This window comes from Poecilia formosa, unplaced genomic scaffold (genome assembly GCF_000485575.1).
Source record: "Poecilia formosa unplaced genomic scaffold, Poecilia_formosa-5.1.2 Scaffold93, whole genome shotgun sequence".
Lineage (NCBI taxonomy): Eukaryota > Metazoa > Chordata > Actinopteri > Cyprinodontiformes > Poeciliidae > Poecilia > Poecilia formosa.
Genome location: NW_006800032.1, coordinates 1,500,608 through 1,517,981, shown reverse-complemented (window position 1 = coordinate 1,517,981; position 17,374 = coordinate 1,500,608). Strand labels below are relative to the sequence as shown.

Genomic DNA, 17,374 nt, shown 5'->3' with positions numbered 1-17,374 from the left:
ACCAGAAATTTACACATGCTGAATAACTATATATATATATAATAAAATAAAACAGAAGCCAAAGACCTTTTTGTTTAATCTTTTTTGTGATGAAACAAAAAAGATAATGTCATTGTCCACAGAGAATGTGCTCTGTATCAGTCATGACTCCAAAACAAACAAAAAGTAGCAAAATTGCCATTTAAAAATGCACACAAGGACAAAAACCTTCACTTTTGGAGACATGCTGGAGATGTGTAACGAAACTAAAGTGGGGTTGTTTAGCCGTAACAAACTGGCATTGCTACATTTGGAGGAAAAACTGGGATTCTCACACCATCCGAACCATGAAGTATGGGGATTACAGTATCATCTTCCTGGGCTGTTTCGCAGCAGCAGGAGGAACTGATGGACTTGATAAAATAGATCTGGTCATGAGGAAATAATATCGAAAGACATCAGCCAGGAAGTTGAAGGCTGGGCTCAGATGGGTCTTCCAATGACCCCAAGCATACAGCCAAAGTTGTCTATGGACAGCAAAGTCAATGTTTTGGTGTGGCCTCCACAATGTTCTGATCTCATTCCTAGAGAGAATCTGTAATGCTATCAAATACTGGGGAAAACATATGTAAAATTATGAATTTGAAAACATTAGGAAACAAATCTGATATATTCTCTCTCTCTCTCTCTCTCATTATTGTGGCATTTAGCTAATAGAAATAATGTTGGTAATTCCAACTGACCTAAAGCAAGAGAAACTTGGTCTGATTTAACTTCAGACAGCGAGGGAGAAGAAAAGGTATTTTTATTTGCCGTCTGTAAACTCCTGGCTTCATCTGCATCTGATGAAATCGACCTTTGCAATCCGTGTACACATCAGTGGAAAAACTGAGCTACTTTCAAGTACTGAAAGACAGATGAGAAATGCAGGCCAGTTATCTCAGCATCTCATCTCATCTGTAGGTTTTCATCATTACCTCTGGAAAGCAGCTGCGACTCAACTGGAGCTACGATCCGCGCATGGAAACAAACCTGCTCTGTAAAAACAAACTGACTGGGGGATGTTTAGAATTACCACAACTACATTAAAACAGGACATTTGTAGAAAAGACTGATGCTGATATTGTGCAATACTAACCATGTTACTCAGACCAATGAGAAACTGTTTTAAACAAAAGTAACTGTGTGCCTGTCTCAACAGACATTGAAATAAGTGCGATCATTTCAATTTTTGCTCTTCATATTCCGTTTCGGTTGTTTTGTTAATTTATTTTGGATATTTAAAATGTTTTCCGCTTGCACTGTTAAATGTTTTTTTTGTTTTGTTTTTTTTTAGAAATGAAAGATTTTTTTTACGTCTTTGAGAGTGTACTTGCACTAATATACCGTTATTATTCTGATATTAGTTGAAAGTTTACTAAAAATGACAGTATTATAACTTACGGCAAAAATTTCTGGGGCAACTTATCGTCCAGCAACATTTGGTATCGTCACACACACCCTATGTGTGTGTCACACACGTAACGTTCGCTTGCAGAGCCTTTTCATCAGTTACTTAACTTCTCTCTGTTGCTTCTCAACTCCTTCGCCGCCTGCCTCTGTCTTTCCCTCCCTGCGTCACGCCGCCCCTCCAGCGCCACAGCAACCTTCTCCGAGGGATCGGTTGCCAGGAGACGGGCTTCTCGCCCCATTGTATGCCGACAAAAAGGTGGATGGGGTGGGCGGCGGGGTTACAATCAGCAGGCCCGCGGAGAGTCGGAGGCCAGGGGACTCTCGCACTCCACAATCACGATTGTGTTAAAGAGGAGGAGGACTGGCAGGAAGGGGATGAAGAGGCCACTGATTGAGTGAGCGCAGACTGGAGCAATGCTGACACCCGCCCCTCAACCCGCCCGACCCCGAATTCCTCGAGCTTACTCCAGATCTCCCAGTAATCGCGCTGGGTGAGCTGCGTCACGGTAGGATGGAGATTGGAGGCAGTGGGCGACTCGCAGAAACCCAGCCAGATGGGATTAGTTATTATAACAAACTTTTTAATTAGGCAACGCGGCTCGTCCCCCGCTGCCCTGCAACCTCACCGCCCGCCCGGCTCCTGCTCTGCAGAGTAAAGACGCACAAACACACACACACACTGGCATGCCTCTTAATTTAACTACAGACACCAGGCTCACGGAAATAAATGAGTGTCTGCTTTGCGTGCATGGCTGCGTTTGCCAGCAATCCATTTTTCATTTCATTTCCTTGTTTTCCTTGGACTGAGATGATGGCCTCCCTTATCAATCCATTATATTCACTTAAAGCTAGAAGGCCAGTTTACTTTTGCCCCGGTGCCATTACTCTAAGTAGTGATCGCTTTCACCCTAAATAAACTAATGATTACATGTAGCAGCCTCACACCGCTGCATACTTCATTTATCGTTTATGCCTCAGTCTGAGGAACATACTGCAGGGTTCACACGGTACAGAGAAAGTGCTGCTGATAGTTGCTGATTAACACCCTGAACTACTTTCTGTTTGCATGTCAACAGGTTTGATTATGGCTGCTGTTTTTACCAGAAGATCCCAGTGGTAGGTTAGATGATTAAAGACGGTCATGGTTTTGTTTGGATTTCTGTAGTTGCTTTGTTATTGTTGGTGGTTTTTAAAGACGGCAGATTACAAACTTTCTTGGAATTAAATATGTTCTTTTTTTCTTTTTTTTTAGTATTTTTTACATTTTCTTGACGTGCGTATACTTGTGAGTGATGCTTGAGTAAACTTCAGTAGCATTTGTTGTGAGAAATTTTTTTTTTTTTTAGAATTGTCATCTAATTATTAGTCGTCCACCTGTTGATAATTACCTGAGAGTAATTACAGCGACAGTGATTCTACAAGGCTTGCTTCATCTTCTATTGTACTTTGTGCTTGTTGCTCACATTTGATTTAATATTAAAAAAAATTCTAAGGGACACTAAGAGATACTTTTACAAAGTAATGTAGTTATTTGAGTTCCTAAGTTAGCAAAGCGTGATTTTTGATGTGTGATTTTCCAAAGCTGCAGACTTTTTCAGTTTTTAGTTTCTGAATGAAGCTGAGCTGCAACCTAGACAAATAGTTTATGAACCTGGGGTGTCATAGATTTAACAGATACATCAGACTGTGCCTTTTATTGCCTGCCAGAAATCAATCACTATAGTCAACTGTTCCAGCCGAACGCGTTCTTCTTCTTCCCTCACAATACAATCTTCTCTGCTTTGCAGCAACTGTGAATAACGCCCCAGCTCCTCATAGCGCGTGATGAATTGACACAGCTTTCCTTCATGAGGATGACAAGCCGAATATCCGTTTTGACATTGATAGACACATATCTGTTTGGGTTTTTTTCTTCTCCATTTTACTCCTCCATTCCCTAGCCCCCGCTGAAGGCGATGGATCACTCCCCAGTCAAGGGCGTCTGTCAGAATCTGTGGGCTCAAACGACCAGCTGCAGCTCCGGCAGTCGGAAAATGAAACCACCGTGTCACACGCTTACAGGCTCTGAAATTCAGCTTTAGTGGATGTGACTGGGATTGCTTCATGTTGTGCATCTCATTTAGTTGTGTGTCGATGCGCAGAGGGTGGGTACGGTTCTGGAGTTGAAATGGAGCAGATAGAGATAAATCTGCTACTCTGTTTCCTGTGAGCCCAAATTTTCATCAGTAAAATGATCCTTATCCTTTCAGCTTCTTCATCAAGAATGATGGATTGACTTACAGTCTAGGACTGTGGTAAAATAAAAAATAGTAGAGCACTAATCCACATTATTCACTTCCAATACGATACTGAGGTTTGGTGTCGACCCGTATCAATCCAGTACAGAAAAACGACGCTGAATTAATTTAAAACATGTATTTTTTTAAAACTTAGACATAAATGATCTGGACTACAAATTTGTTTGATAACTCTATACCAGTAAAGCACACTGTAATACACCAATAACTTCATAAACTTGGTGAAACACAAATTTATTCAGTCAGTATTATTAGGAGTATAAGAGCCAGTGTAAAATAAAGAAACTGACAGGAAAAAAAAATAGATCGACTGTCTCAAACGTGTAAAAATAAACTGCAGCTAACTTTCTTCCAAATGGTTTCTAAAGTGCAACAAGGAATTCTAAATATAATGTAAAATAACCAATAAAGCGTTGCGTTGCTCAGAGCATGAAGCATAGAACTGGACTGAATAGATCTGCCCTTATGGATCGGGGACATTATAACCGATACCCGATGTACAATATCTGATGCAGATACTAATATCTGATCGTGCATCTCTATATGTAATGTAATGTAAAGCATGTGGCATTTGTTTGCCTATGAATAGCATGATCGTCCTTTTCATAGGCAAACATGAAAAGCTTATGAGAAGCATAAAAGAAGAAGAAACTGTCCCAGAAATTATTGTGATAAATGATGATATTGTCATTTGAGACCTTCTGCAACTGATATAATTCCCATAAAGGAATATAAAATTTCCTCTTCCTGTTTCCCTGATTGTCTTTTCACACGACGGTAGACTCTTTCCATCAGTGGGGAGGCACCTAAATGTAACGCTGATCTAGCCAAAGGAAAATCCCATGTTTTTTTTTATTTTTTTATTACACAGAGAGCTTTTCATATCAACAGAACGGTTTTATTATAGGTTTGTACTTAAAGAAATCCCCCCCGACCCTATTTATTTATTAGTATGTGGGAGGTTGTCAAACGGATCTTAACACATTATGACAGCGTGTGACAGCCCTATTCTCTATGGGCTGCGTTTCTGTCACAGCTGAAATCTCCTATAGAACGAGATATTTTAACCCATTCTGTATCTGGAGAAGAATATCAGCAGCTTCTTGTCATTTTTAACCAACCAGTTTCTCATTGTGTCATCGTTTATTCCTGTTTTTTTTTTTTTTTTTACTGCGTAGTTATTTATTTTCTGAATTATATTCTGGTGGATATAATTACAGAGATGTACCTATTACTCAGCCAGGGATGAGAACTTGATCATTTTCCCCTTATCAGCAGGTCAACTTCTTTCCAAAAAACAAATCTGTTTTTGTATGCATCAAAATGAGGAACTCTCATCTTCTGCCTATAAATCCATCAGCTGACTGACTTCAGTTTATCATTTGTACAAATCAGATAAGGTTTGGGGGCATAGACTTTAATAATGGGGGGAAAACTTTGTAATTCTTTCATTTTCTACAGTGACAATGAAAGGGAAGCCATAATTAATCCAAACTAAAACAACTGGTTTCCCAAAGGGTTTGGTTTGTTTGGCAAACCTCACTGGCAGAAAATGGAGTACGTTGCAACTTTTGGTTCCCGATCGAACCAAATGTACCGGACTATCAACTCCGTTGTTAAATAACGTCCTTCTTTTACTCTGAATAGTAATGAATAAATCTTACCCTAAAAGTTAGGTCCGAGTCCTTTTTTTTCCGGTGCTGTGGACCAGTGATCCACTGATTATGACCATGAAGGGCTCATAAACTGTGTTTATAGTAGCTTTAATAAATCAGGCTGATGTCAACAAGGCATCTGTTTGCAATGATACAGAGATATATAATGTTTTATGGAGTAAAGCAGCCTCCATCACTACAACCCTACTATGGTATAAGATAAAACTCATCCCAGGCGGAGGAGAGTATCCAGTATTTCACATGTTAGGTGAAATATTGCTAAGTTTATTGCTGGACATGTTACAGCTCTGACTCTGACGCTCTTCATCCCTCTCTGTCCAGGCCTGGTCTCGGCTTTAGAGATCACATCGAGTCCGACGGCGCCTCTGGAGAAGGCCAGCGGGCAGAGCGTGAAGCTGGACTGCCAGTTCTCCCTGACCTCCTCAGACTCTGGACCTCTGGACATAGAATGGAGTTTGTTGGCCTCCGACAACCAAATTAACGACCAAGTGGTATGTGAGCGCGTGTTTTTTTGTTTTGAGCTCTTTATTTTTCTTTGGTGGAGTTCTTGATATTTCTGCCGTCATTTCTTTCTTGTTGAATAAAATAGAGCACAGTTTATTTAAAGGTTCTTCATTGTGTTTAAACCATTACATACCTATAGGACATTTAGACTGAGGTTTTCTTTTTCTCTAAGCCCTTTCTTCTCTCCCTTTCTCCTGTGGCCTTAGTGACTGTTTTTCCCTCCAAAATTCTTTAATTCTCGTTAGTCAGAAATGGGTCAGTACGTCGTCATTAGGTACCTCTGTTAATAACGCTGCCCGCTCTGTCCCATGACCCAACAAGCCCCGCTCTAACTAAAGAGACCTAAATCCTCCTCTGTTCACTGGCTTCTGATTTGAACTGATCCTTTCTACTTAGGATTTACCTTCCTTTTTTTTTTTTGTCCTCGACGATACTGAGGCTTATTGTTTTTAAGTATCGTTTCACGCGCCGTATGTTCCCGAGAATTTAAATATTTCCGACATCTCTCGGGGAACACATTTGTTCTCCTTGACCTGTTAGAGTCCCACACATTCTAGTAGCCTTTAACCGACACATAATCACGCACGGACTAAATTCTTCGCAATTAGTGGCACATTAATTCCAAGTGGCTGTTTTAGTATATATGACGGGGATCTGCAGAATTAGGCCAATGTGCTGCTGTGTCAGACAATGAAAGGAGAGCGAAAGTTTATAGCCAGAGGCTCCCAGATGCTCAGGAACCAGGATGAACCTTTGCTCACATTAAATCCAGGCTGGACTCAGCAGGGCAGTTTGCTACAACATGTGGGCTTGCCTACAATATCGCATATATCGGTATCTTTTTGTGGCTGGTGAGCCGGAGCTAATTCGTGGGGCTTTTGTCGGATGGAGTGAGAGATGCCTGGGATTCTGGCACCAGCAGTCATTTGCATTTTTTTCTCACTGCCTGGCCGCGGACTCGCTAAAGGGAGGATCTGTCCTGAATGTTTCCCACCATGGCGACAGCAGCCACACACGGCCCACTATCAGACTCTCACGTTACTGCAACTTTGAGTGAAGTTGCCGTGGTTTCCAGGTCCACATAATGTAACATAATCATTGTTCTAATTGTATTTTTGAGCATTTATTTTACTTTTGAGTTTGATATGCAGACTGATGCAGTTTCCAGAAATATACATATTACCTAATATATCTTCTTTTTTTTTTGTAAGTTGAGGAAAAATGAGGGAGGTGTGAAGTTGTAAGGGTGCGCTGATAAATCGGCTCAATTTCCTTAATTTTGGGAGATCTGACAATAGTTAAATAATCTGATCCACAGATCTTATCTTCCTCCATAAAGGCATGAAAATCAGCCACTGTGTCCTTTCTCACTGCCATGACAAAGCGCTGACCAACACACCCGCTCACCCCGTCATGTCTGCACATGGGCAGTCCACAACAGTCTCTGCAATGTAGCTAGTCTGGCAAAAACCAGCCCATTTGAGGAACATTCAGATGCATTTATTTGATGTAGTGAGGAATTGTATAATTTTTTTTCCCGATTCTTTGCCAGATGACTACAAAGATGCCAAATGACTTAAAAACCTCATGTATGGAAATGACTACGTCGTTGTGCACAAAGGAAGCTGTCTGCATAAATGTGCGGCGCTCTCTACCTGACTGCTTCATAAAAGCAAAATGGAGAATGCAGGGAGAGAGTAATCTACGCACAGATTCCATTTAAATGGCATTAATGTGGAAAAAAGACTTCGACGTCCCCATTAGACATTCTGCCTTACACAGCAGACCAGGCTAGAGTCACCGGATCCTTTTTACACATGTAGATTAAAGCAGCAATCATTATGAATGATTGTTGTGAATTGAAAATCAGTTTTTGAACTCAAAAATCAGAATCGAATCGAGATGGTGAAAGATTCATAATCTAACATGTGGTGACTTTTCAGGCAAAAATACAGTCAAGATCAGTAGGAAACTACTATACAAAGTATATCCCATGGAATAAATTTAAATTATATGAATACTATGTTAGCATTTTTTTGAAACGGTGACTTGTTAAAAAAAAAAAGTCACACATATTTCTGAAAAGTAGTCAAAGTTTTTTGTTTGCTGGTGGGAAATAGTGGACGAGTTGAAGGATTTTAGGAGTTTAGGGGGGGAAAGGACATTGTTTGCGCATGCCAAGGGCCGTGTGTGTGTGTGTGTGTGTGTTTTTTTTTTTCCATAGAAGTTAATCTGTTAACCTTGAGTCTAATCAGAAGCAGAGATGTGAACTTCCAGGCCTGCAGCCTGACTCATTCAAATGAAGAGCCTCGGTGGGGGGGAGAGATAATGAAACGTTGCTCTCCCTGAGTGTGTTTGCAGTACACAGGTAAAACGGCGCTCTGCTTTGCCTCTCAAATAAGCCCCACCTCCGCCTTTAACTCTCATCGCTGACGCGTCACACACGGTGATGTCATCCTAAAGCGTAGCCGGTGAAACCAAGGTTGAGCTAATAACACTCTGCCGTGTTGTCTGTTGACAGGGAAGGGTCGTGCTGACCGGCGGTCGGTTGCTACCGGTTATGAGCTGCGGCGCTCTGCCGTCCTGACCCTGACTTGGCTCGCTTGCCTCCTCATTGCCCTGTTTCGTGTTCCTTTTTCCCAGACTCTCAAGGTTGCTGTGCAGTTTTGGGAGCTGGAGGTGTCTGCGTGTGTAAGCACTCCCATCTGTTTGCTCACGAAGGGGCTAAGCTGGTGGGAGACCTCATCCAACTCACCTTGGGCCGTTTTCATTTCCTTTCTTTTGTGCTCTTGTCTCACGTAACTGTTATTCCTGCTGGGTTTGCTGTCCCAGTAAAGTTACTGGGATCTGCTTTCCTCCCCTGAGAGCAATGTGGAATTTTAACAGAATTACCTGCTTTAATGGTTGAAGTGTACAAAATGAGTCACGCTCGTTCCAGGAACTGTTGGCCTGATACTTTGGAAACTAGTGTTGCTGTAGCAAGTAAGCAGTTGTCACTAGTGGAAGTTCTAACTTAAAAACTAAATTTCTGCAATAGCTTTAAGAAAAGAAAGATGAGAAATAATTTATTTTTGCACAGACAAGGACCAAACCAGTTTTCTATTAACAGTTTCAGAATTCAGAGCAAAGTAATGATTTAGTTAAGCTACTCTATTTAATGAAAGATGCACTGATTTAAAAACGCTGGTCTTTGTAAATCTTTGATCTTCCGATACCAGTTTTTGATTACTTGGATTTAAGAATATTTTTTCTAAGATGCGTTTCCATTATGAATGTGTGCAAATCTTCGTCAACATTCTGCTAATGTCCAAAAAAACAAACACAGTTTCACCATCGCAGCCTTTTGATTAAACCAGAAATGCAAAGAAAATCCCGTGAATAAGTTTCTTTATACAATAAGTCATTGAAAAAAACAAACATGACAGCGACTGATGTGAACAGTTACGTGAGATCTATTCATTTTTCAGCGTCTATCATTTAGGGTGGAAACGTAGACCGCAACACATTTGAATGACACAAAATTTTTTCTGAACTTTGTGATGCTGAAACCTCATGAGATGCCAGCTCTAAATTGTCAACAACAGCAACAACAACAAAAAAAAGCTGTGCAACCATCCTCCTACTTCATGTTGTCTTCTTTACCTTTTTCACTGGTACTAAGATCCGCTTGTTGGACATGTGAAAAATACACCAATTTCAGTTCAGCCAAAAAAAAAACAAAAAAAACAAACACTGCTTCCTTCCACAAAAACCTGTGTCGTATTTTCAATTGGTGCAATTTTAAGGTTAACGGAAACGCAGCTACTGTGGAGAGTCATTAACTATTTATATTGAGAGCGGAGGTGATGTCACACTGCGTGAGAGAAAAGCTGCTGTAAAACTGGATTTGACTATGATTAGCACAGCTAGCATTGCTAACTGTAAACATCAGCCACTGTGTTAATGGTGGGGAGTTTTCTAACAACATTTCCAAATCCAGCAGGTTCCAGCTTTTCAAAGAAGTTGATATTTTGTGTTCTTAATAACGGCAGAAAAAATAAAATAAAATCCAGAAACCTGAATGTGGATAAGTGTGGAATGTTGGATCTGAAACTTATGTTTCATGTCACTGCAACCCCCTTTTTTTCTAAGCAAAGGGATTCCCAGGACATTGGATGTGCTTAATAAGTGTCTCTTGATTAAATTAATCTTCCAGTCAGCAAAGGACATTTTGGATCATCCGTGGATTATAGTATCATATACACTGCCCAGCATGCCTTGTGGCACTTTAGTTCTCTTTTCTTTGGATCCTTAAAACAAACCCTACCTTCTTAAGCTGCAGGTTATAAACTCTGGCCTGCTAAGTGTTTAGATTCTGATCTTTAGAGAAACTGAATTATGTTTGAAAGAGTTGAGAAGGAAGAGAAGTGAGTGATACAGTAAGCTCCTTACTGAGAGGACACAGGCACCGCGGAGTTGTTTTGAAGGAGAGAGATTCGTGGAAACTCTCCACTTTATCTCAGTCATACAACACACACACACGCACACACACACACACACACACACACGGCTAGTTTGATGGTGCTGAAAGCAGCTCAGTGCAGTGAACATCAGCCAGCGTTCCTGTATTCAGCAGGTGCTGCTTGTCTGTCTGTGTGAAGCTGCCAACTGGAGGAAACAAAGGCAGCGCTGTTGTTCCCGATTCTGTTGGAAATGAGTTTCTACACACACACACACACACACATAATATATATATATATATATATACATATATATGTATAAGTTCTAGTTGTTACCGGAGTATTGCTTGCGACTGTCTCAGTGCTGTGTGTTTGCGTAGAGGAATGTTTCTGTCCTTGTTTGCTTCAGACTTCCATCATAGATTCATCATCCTGATTCTTCATGCTCCTCACTCAGGGGTGTTGCTGCTCCGCCGATAGTGGCACAGAAAACCTTGTTGATCACCGTCTCCATGGAGATTTGCAAGAATATTATGGTGTCTGGAAAAGGGAATGGGAGCTCTTTTCATTATGTGCTCTCCTTTCCCCTTATTTTGATGATGTCTTCTTCCTCCGCCATCACTGTAGCAGGATTCTTATTAGCTCCACCTGGCCTTGTGTGTGTGTGAGTGTGTGTGTGTGTGCTTTGTTGACTCTGGGTGTTGGTTTTTCTCCACTGTGGTGGCTTTGTTTGTCCCACTTTCACTTTACTTGAGCAGAGAAAGAGCATAATGACACAGAGTGGCGGGTTGAGGAGCACTCTAAGGTTAAACTCTGTATGTAACAAGCAAGGAATTTGTTGCATAAATTAAAAATGTTGTTGTGCTTCCTTGCACAAGGACAAAAACAGTACTGAATTGATTTGAAACTTTTCTTTCTTTAAACACAGACATGTCTGTACTAAATTTCAAATTTATTTGCCAACTCTGCACCAGTCCTTCACACTTGAACACACCAAGATCTTCACAACCTTGGTCAAACATGTTAAAACAACACAACTTTAATTTGTTCAGTCAGTGTAAGTAGGAGCATAACAGTAAATGTAAAATAAATAAAAGGAAACTTGGTCAAACATGGGAAAGCACACGGCTATTAATTGTTGATTTTTATTTTTATTTTTATTTTTTTGTCTGCGTCCAGGTTATTCTGTACTCGGGCGACCGGGTGTACGAGGATTATTACGAGCCCATGAAGGGTCGAGTCCACTTCAACACACCCGACCCGAAGAGCGGCGACGCCTCCATCAATCTGACCGGACTGAAGTCGACAGACACGGGCACCTACCAGTGCAAAGTGAAGAAGGCTCCTGGAATCGCCAGCAAGAAGATGCAGCTGATTGTCATGGGTGAGAGCAATACGAACACCTCGCAAGCATTCATCATGGCCAGGAATGTCACGCTCATTTCATTCATTCTTTCTATGTGGAGGAATCATAACACAACAAACTAGTTTCTGTTTTTTAAAAACGAAAACTGAATAGACAAGTTTTTATTTATAGTGGGATCTTCAAATGCTTCTGCTGGACATTTAATCACTTTTCCATCAAAAGTGGAAGAGCTCTTCCAGATGAGTTGAATTCCTTTCCTTTTAACCTCGGGGGTCTTTTCAGACATCTCCTCGAAAATGTTATGCCCAAAATGAATTTAATACATCTCAGCGACTTCCAAGGTTTATTTGAATTGTTCTGCTTTCAAAATGAGGTTCAGACTTTATAGAGAACTAAAAATCAACACTCATATTACTCAGTGACGGCAAATGAAAATGGCATAGAGTGACAAATGTAAAAATAATAAATAAATAAAAATATTCTCTCTAAGAAAATGCAGTTTGTGATGCAAATGTTCCTTTGAAAGCATGCAGTTGTTGTGCAAAACATCTAGCAAACCGGCAAACTCTGACAATTTATTGCGCCAAAATTTATGGAAAAGCAGTGAAGCTAAGAAGGTTTGGAGAGTTGATCAAATTTAGTGTGCCAAAATTGCACAATTGTTTTTGAAATTTCTCAGGATATTTTCATAGATTCTTTTTTTCTCCCCTTATAGTCATCCCAGCTAATTGTTTTGGGAACAAAATAAGAGTCAAAGTACCATGAAAGAAAAATTGTCCACTCATGCTCTGTGTCTCAAAGCTGTCTGTCGAATAATCCAAACCAGTGAGAATGCGTTGGTTTTGTATTTAATTCACTTATCGTTATTTTTAACTTTTATTTAACCAGGTGAACTAAGAACAAACTCTTACTTACTTACTTCTTACCTGGCATTTACAAAACTCAAGACACAGCACACAAAACACATTTGCAGTTATTATATATGCATATATATAAATCTGAAGCTTTAATTGAAAATTATTGTATTTCTAATGTGTCGTATTGCAAATAATGTAATATGACTGATCGTTTTCTGTATGCAGAGTCATTTTGTTTTTCACTGGGCAGCCAACAGGAAGTAAAGACTACGCTCTCCGCTTTTCATCCACAGACGGAACTGGATGACACATCATAGTTGTATAAGTCAGATGATTTAGTCCCTAGGCAAACACACACTCACACACACTCGCACTCTGTGGCCTTGCTGATCAGTCAACCAGTTAAATGATGTCGAAAGTGAATCGCCTCCCGAAACTCGCGCTCCATTTGCATACGGGACAAACAGCCAGCATATGAAACTCTAATCCCTGTTGTGACGTGAGCTGCTGCTGTTACGAAATAATCAGGTAGAAGAAAACTTCCTCCGCTCGAAATATAATACAAGCTTTAGAAAATGGCTCCTGCTCCTCTTAAAATAGTATAAAAAAAAAAATAAAAAAACTGGGAGTGCCGAGAACACAAACAGGTTCGTCAGACGTTGTTATGGCACTGAGCTCGTCAGTAATGATGGAGCTGAATGTCAACAAGTGATCTCAGCATTTATTGTGGCTACAGCTGACTCAGAAACCATTAACACAGCGTTTTATGACTCATGGAGATTTAAAGGCAAACCCCAACAGGAGGAACATGGAAACATTGGTAACTTTATGGCTTGTTGCTAGTTTGAATTAACCTTAAGATGCTGATTTACGTTACGTTTTTGGCTGTTTAAAGAGTGTTGCCATCAGCCCAGCAAGAAGTTTTCATTATTCTAAGCACAAGATGGCGGCTTAAGAAAAGAGCATTTCTTACTTGAAAATTAGAGATTTAAACATAGATGCAGGATTTCAACCCTAGATTACACAATTATAACCACTAATCTTTTTATGCCTCGTGTTAACAATAAGCATACATTGTTATTCCCAGTGAATGGATATTTTTGTTTTAATGATTCTTCTGTTGTCTTAATGTTCTTGGCCTTTTACTGGTTATAAGGTTGAAAATGAGGTTTGATATTCCTGACTTTTTCAGCAAAACGACAAGAAAAACAGATTTGAAATATTCCACTATGTGTGTAATAAACCAATATGATACGTGTTTCGCTTTCTGAAATGAGACAAAAATAGATATTCAACTTCTTTAATGTAAACTTTAAAAATTATAAACCCCCACTTTTCACGGTTCAGAGCATGTACAAGTAGATTCAAATGAGGTAAAAGCAAACATATTAAAATAAAAAGCACTAAATTAAACTACGTAAGGCACATCTATGCCTGAGGCTGCTGAGCTGCACAAATGTGTGTGCATAATAATGGCTGATTGCTGGAGGCCATGGCAGCGTACAGGCTGCTAGCTGTTGACCCCAGGGTCAAAGAAACATTGACAAGCAGAGGTGGGGACATGTTGCCTGCTCTGCATTTTTACCTTGACAGGAGAGTAGTCATGCATGTATACACAGGTAAACATTCATCAAGTGCATTTGGTGTTCATCCCTTTAACACACACACACACACACACACACACACACACACACACACACTATAGTGCACACAGTGTAAGTCAGGTAAAGGGGGCAGGACGTTGAAGTTAACAGAAGGAGAGCTTCCAGCAGCTCTGCATGTCAGCAGCTCCTCAAACACTTTGTTTTCAGTTTTATTCCATTTTTTAGTAATAGGGGACCAAAAACATCCAATGGCTTTTACTAAACTCAAATCCACACCCATTTAATAAACATGGCACAATACAACAAAAGAGATTCTTGTTGCTGAAAAAGACACAAGCAAGCCATATCCTGAGCTGTCTTTATGTGGCTCTCAAGGGACGGGTCTGAGTTCATCACCACACCCACAGTTTGGGCCTGATCTCCAGTTTCTAGCTGTAATAACTGAAGGTGTTTGCCGCTTTAGGTCCAAAGATAGTAACTTCGGTTTTGTTTCTGTTTAGCTGGAAAAAGTTATGGCACCTTCACACATTTATCTGTTCAGAGTCAAATGGTGATATCATAATGTAGAGTCGCGTATCATCTGCGTAGCTATGGTAACTAATTATATTTCTTGTTGTGACATGAGTTAGTGGGAGCATGTTGATATTAAATGGGAGGTGTCCAATGATTGGGCCTTGGGGTGCACCACATGTGATTTCCAGACACTTTGATAAGTTATCTATTAAAACAAAGAAATCCCAGTTCTTTGAAATCCCTATTAGTTCCTCACATTTTATTTTTCTATCCAGTCACCACCGTTTGTCACCATGTTCTCCTCAGCAGTAATGCCTCTCTTATCTCGGTGGGCATCTCATAAATTTCCTCAGAGCCGGGTCGCCGCTTGCCGCTGCCGACTCCGTCGACCTTCCTCTTTGACCTCATCTCCCCAGCAAATAAATCTGTTCCTCGGACGGCCGGCCCGACATAGGGAGCCACGCACCGCGGCCCCGCAGATGTGTTGGGTTGACTTTCACCTTTTAAAAGGCGCGTTCAAAATGTCATAGCTCCCTGACATTTACAGCGCGATGCGCTCGCGCACGCGTGGGCGGAACACGGCGGCGGCCGCACGCAGGGAGGAGACGCGTAGCTCCGTTGCCATCTGCCCGTGGCCGCTCACCTCATTTTTGAACTGTCGCCCTGTGTCCTTCCCCTTGCTTGTGTTTATTAGATTGATAAGAGCAGTCAGTGCTGTCAGCGTCCTGTTAATCCTTATGCTTATGTCTGCTAAGCTGGCCCCTCCCTACTGGCACCTGGCTGCCCTCCCAGCAGCCCCCGCTGCTAAACGGGGTTTTTGTTCCTGATGCCATGATGTCACTGCTCTGTCAGTGTTTGTCGAGCGCAGACCTTAGCCTCAGATTCACTCTGTCCAAACAACATCAGAGTCCCTTTCTTTGCTTTGCTGGCCCACGTACCTCCCCTCCTGCCGGCCTGTTTTTAATTTGGAGCCGTGTTTGCTTTAGACCTCCCCCATCTCATATCCTGGCTATGCTGTGACCCGACTGCTCGCATTCTTCTGCACTGATTTCACGCGCGCACACAGCGGCGGCCCCGTATCGTTTCTGCCGAGCGGCATATTCACGTGCATTTGGACTCCCAGACGTTCACAGCTCTCTCGCCACTCGTTCGTGGCGATTATCCTGAGTGGCGGCTCCCTGTAACGATGGCAGCTGTATCAATTTCTCTGATTACTGCTTTCGTTCAGCGGATGACTGCTGTTTGAGCCAGAAGGGGGAGTTGAGTTTTAAAACCGGAGGAGCTCATACACATATCGCACACTGCAAAAACACAAAATCTCACCAAGCGTTTCTGGTTGTCTACCCCAAATATCCCAGTATTTTTGAAATAAGACAAAGCGAGCTTACAAGAAACTTCAGCAAGATATAGGAGCTGGTTTTAGGTCAATAATTCCTTAATTTGTTCCACTGGCAAATTTTTTTTTTTCATTTATAACAAGACATTTTTCCCCATGTTATAGATAAAATAATCTCTTGGTGGAACTTATACTTTTTCATCAGTATTAAGGAATTAGTTTATTTTGATTGTTTAGTTTAGCTTATTTGGATCCCCATTAGCCATTACTCTTCCTGGAGTCCACAAAAAACAAACATTTATTATAAAAGCAGTTACACACACTTAATATAGTATTAGTAGCATAGCATATGATAAATATACGATTATAACACTTTATGTAATGAAATAATTTAGCAGGGCTCTTTTAAAAGCAGATGAAAGAATGGAGTTTTGTGTTTTCATTCCTCTACAAAATGCTTCCATATCTTGCTGAAAAGTTACTTGTAAGTTAGTTTTGACTTATTTCAACAGTCCTAAGATATTTGCGCTAGAAACATCACAGAGATGGCTTGGTAAGATTTTGCGTTTTTTGCAGAGCACACGCAGCATGGAAAACTGAGAAACAGACTTGCCTCATCCTAATCTGGATGTGTTTGTTGTTTTTCCTTCTTTTTTTGCAGTGCGGCCATCAAAGCCAAAGTGTACTACCGAAGGTACCCTGGAGGAAGGCAAAGACATTGTGATGAGATGCTCAACTACCGAGGGAACCAAGCCGATGCAGTACAAATGGGAGAAAACCAGTGACAGCAAGCTGCTGCCTTCTTCTTCTGTGATGGGTATTTCACATTCTCACCAGCCGACCATCAGTCACCGCTCCGCTTTGGTTTTCATCTGTAATCGGTTGGATGTTGTGCTTTTGGTTCCTACTCAGACCCCGTGGCAGGAACCATCAATGTGAAGAACGTTTCTACCAGTGCATCCGGTAGCTACCGCTGCGTGGCTAGCAACCGCGTTGGCTCAGAGGAGTGCGTCCTCTACCTCCATGTGACCCCACGTAGGTTCCCCTTTAACTTTGTGTCCACAGACAGTGGCTCAGCAAGGTTTTCACACCCCTTTAAACTTTTTCTTATCTGTCCACGGAGTAAACATCTTGGAATCATCGACGTAAGATTGTTTAGATCACCTTTAATTCACAGTGTATAACCGGGACAATTATATTTAAGACCGTCTTAGTTCTAATGGCTTATTCTTTTAACAAATGAAAGCATGAATTATATTTTTTCAGTCTTTATTCAAAAGATCATGAAACATTTTTGGCTCTAGTTTATTTAGCTGGAGTGAGGACAAAATGGCTCTTTGTACTATGTAGG

The 17,374-nt window shown here is 41.0% G+C and overlaps 1 protein-coding gene across 1 annotated transcript in view; it reads left to right on the top strand.

Annotated features, from left to right (window-relative positions):
* The window catches only part of cxadr (CXADR Ig-like cell adhesion molecule), a 53,402-nt gene that overhangs the window by 30,407 nt on the left and 5,621 nt on the right, over window positions 1-17,374 (top strand). The window contains exons 2-5 of the mRNA XM_007557986.2: window positions 5,726-5,895; window positions 11,527-11,731; window positions 16,685-16,840; window positions 16,936-17,058. Coding sequence (XP_007558048.1) covers window positions 5,726-5,895; window positions 11,527-11,731; window positions 16,685-16,840; window positions 16,936-17,058 — 654 coding nt within the window. The remainder of the gene's footprint in view (window positions 1-5,725; window positions 5,896-11,526; window positions 11,732-16,684; window positions 16,841-16,935; window positions 17,059-17,374) is intronic.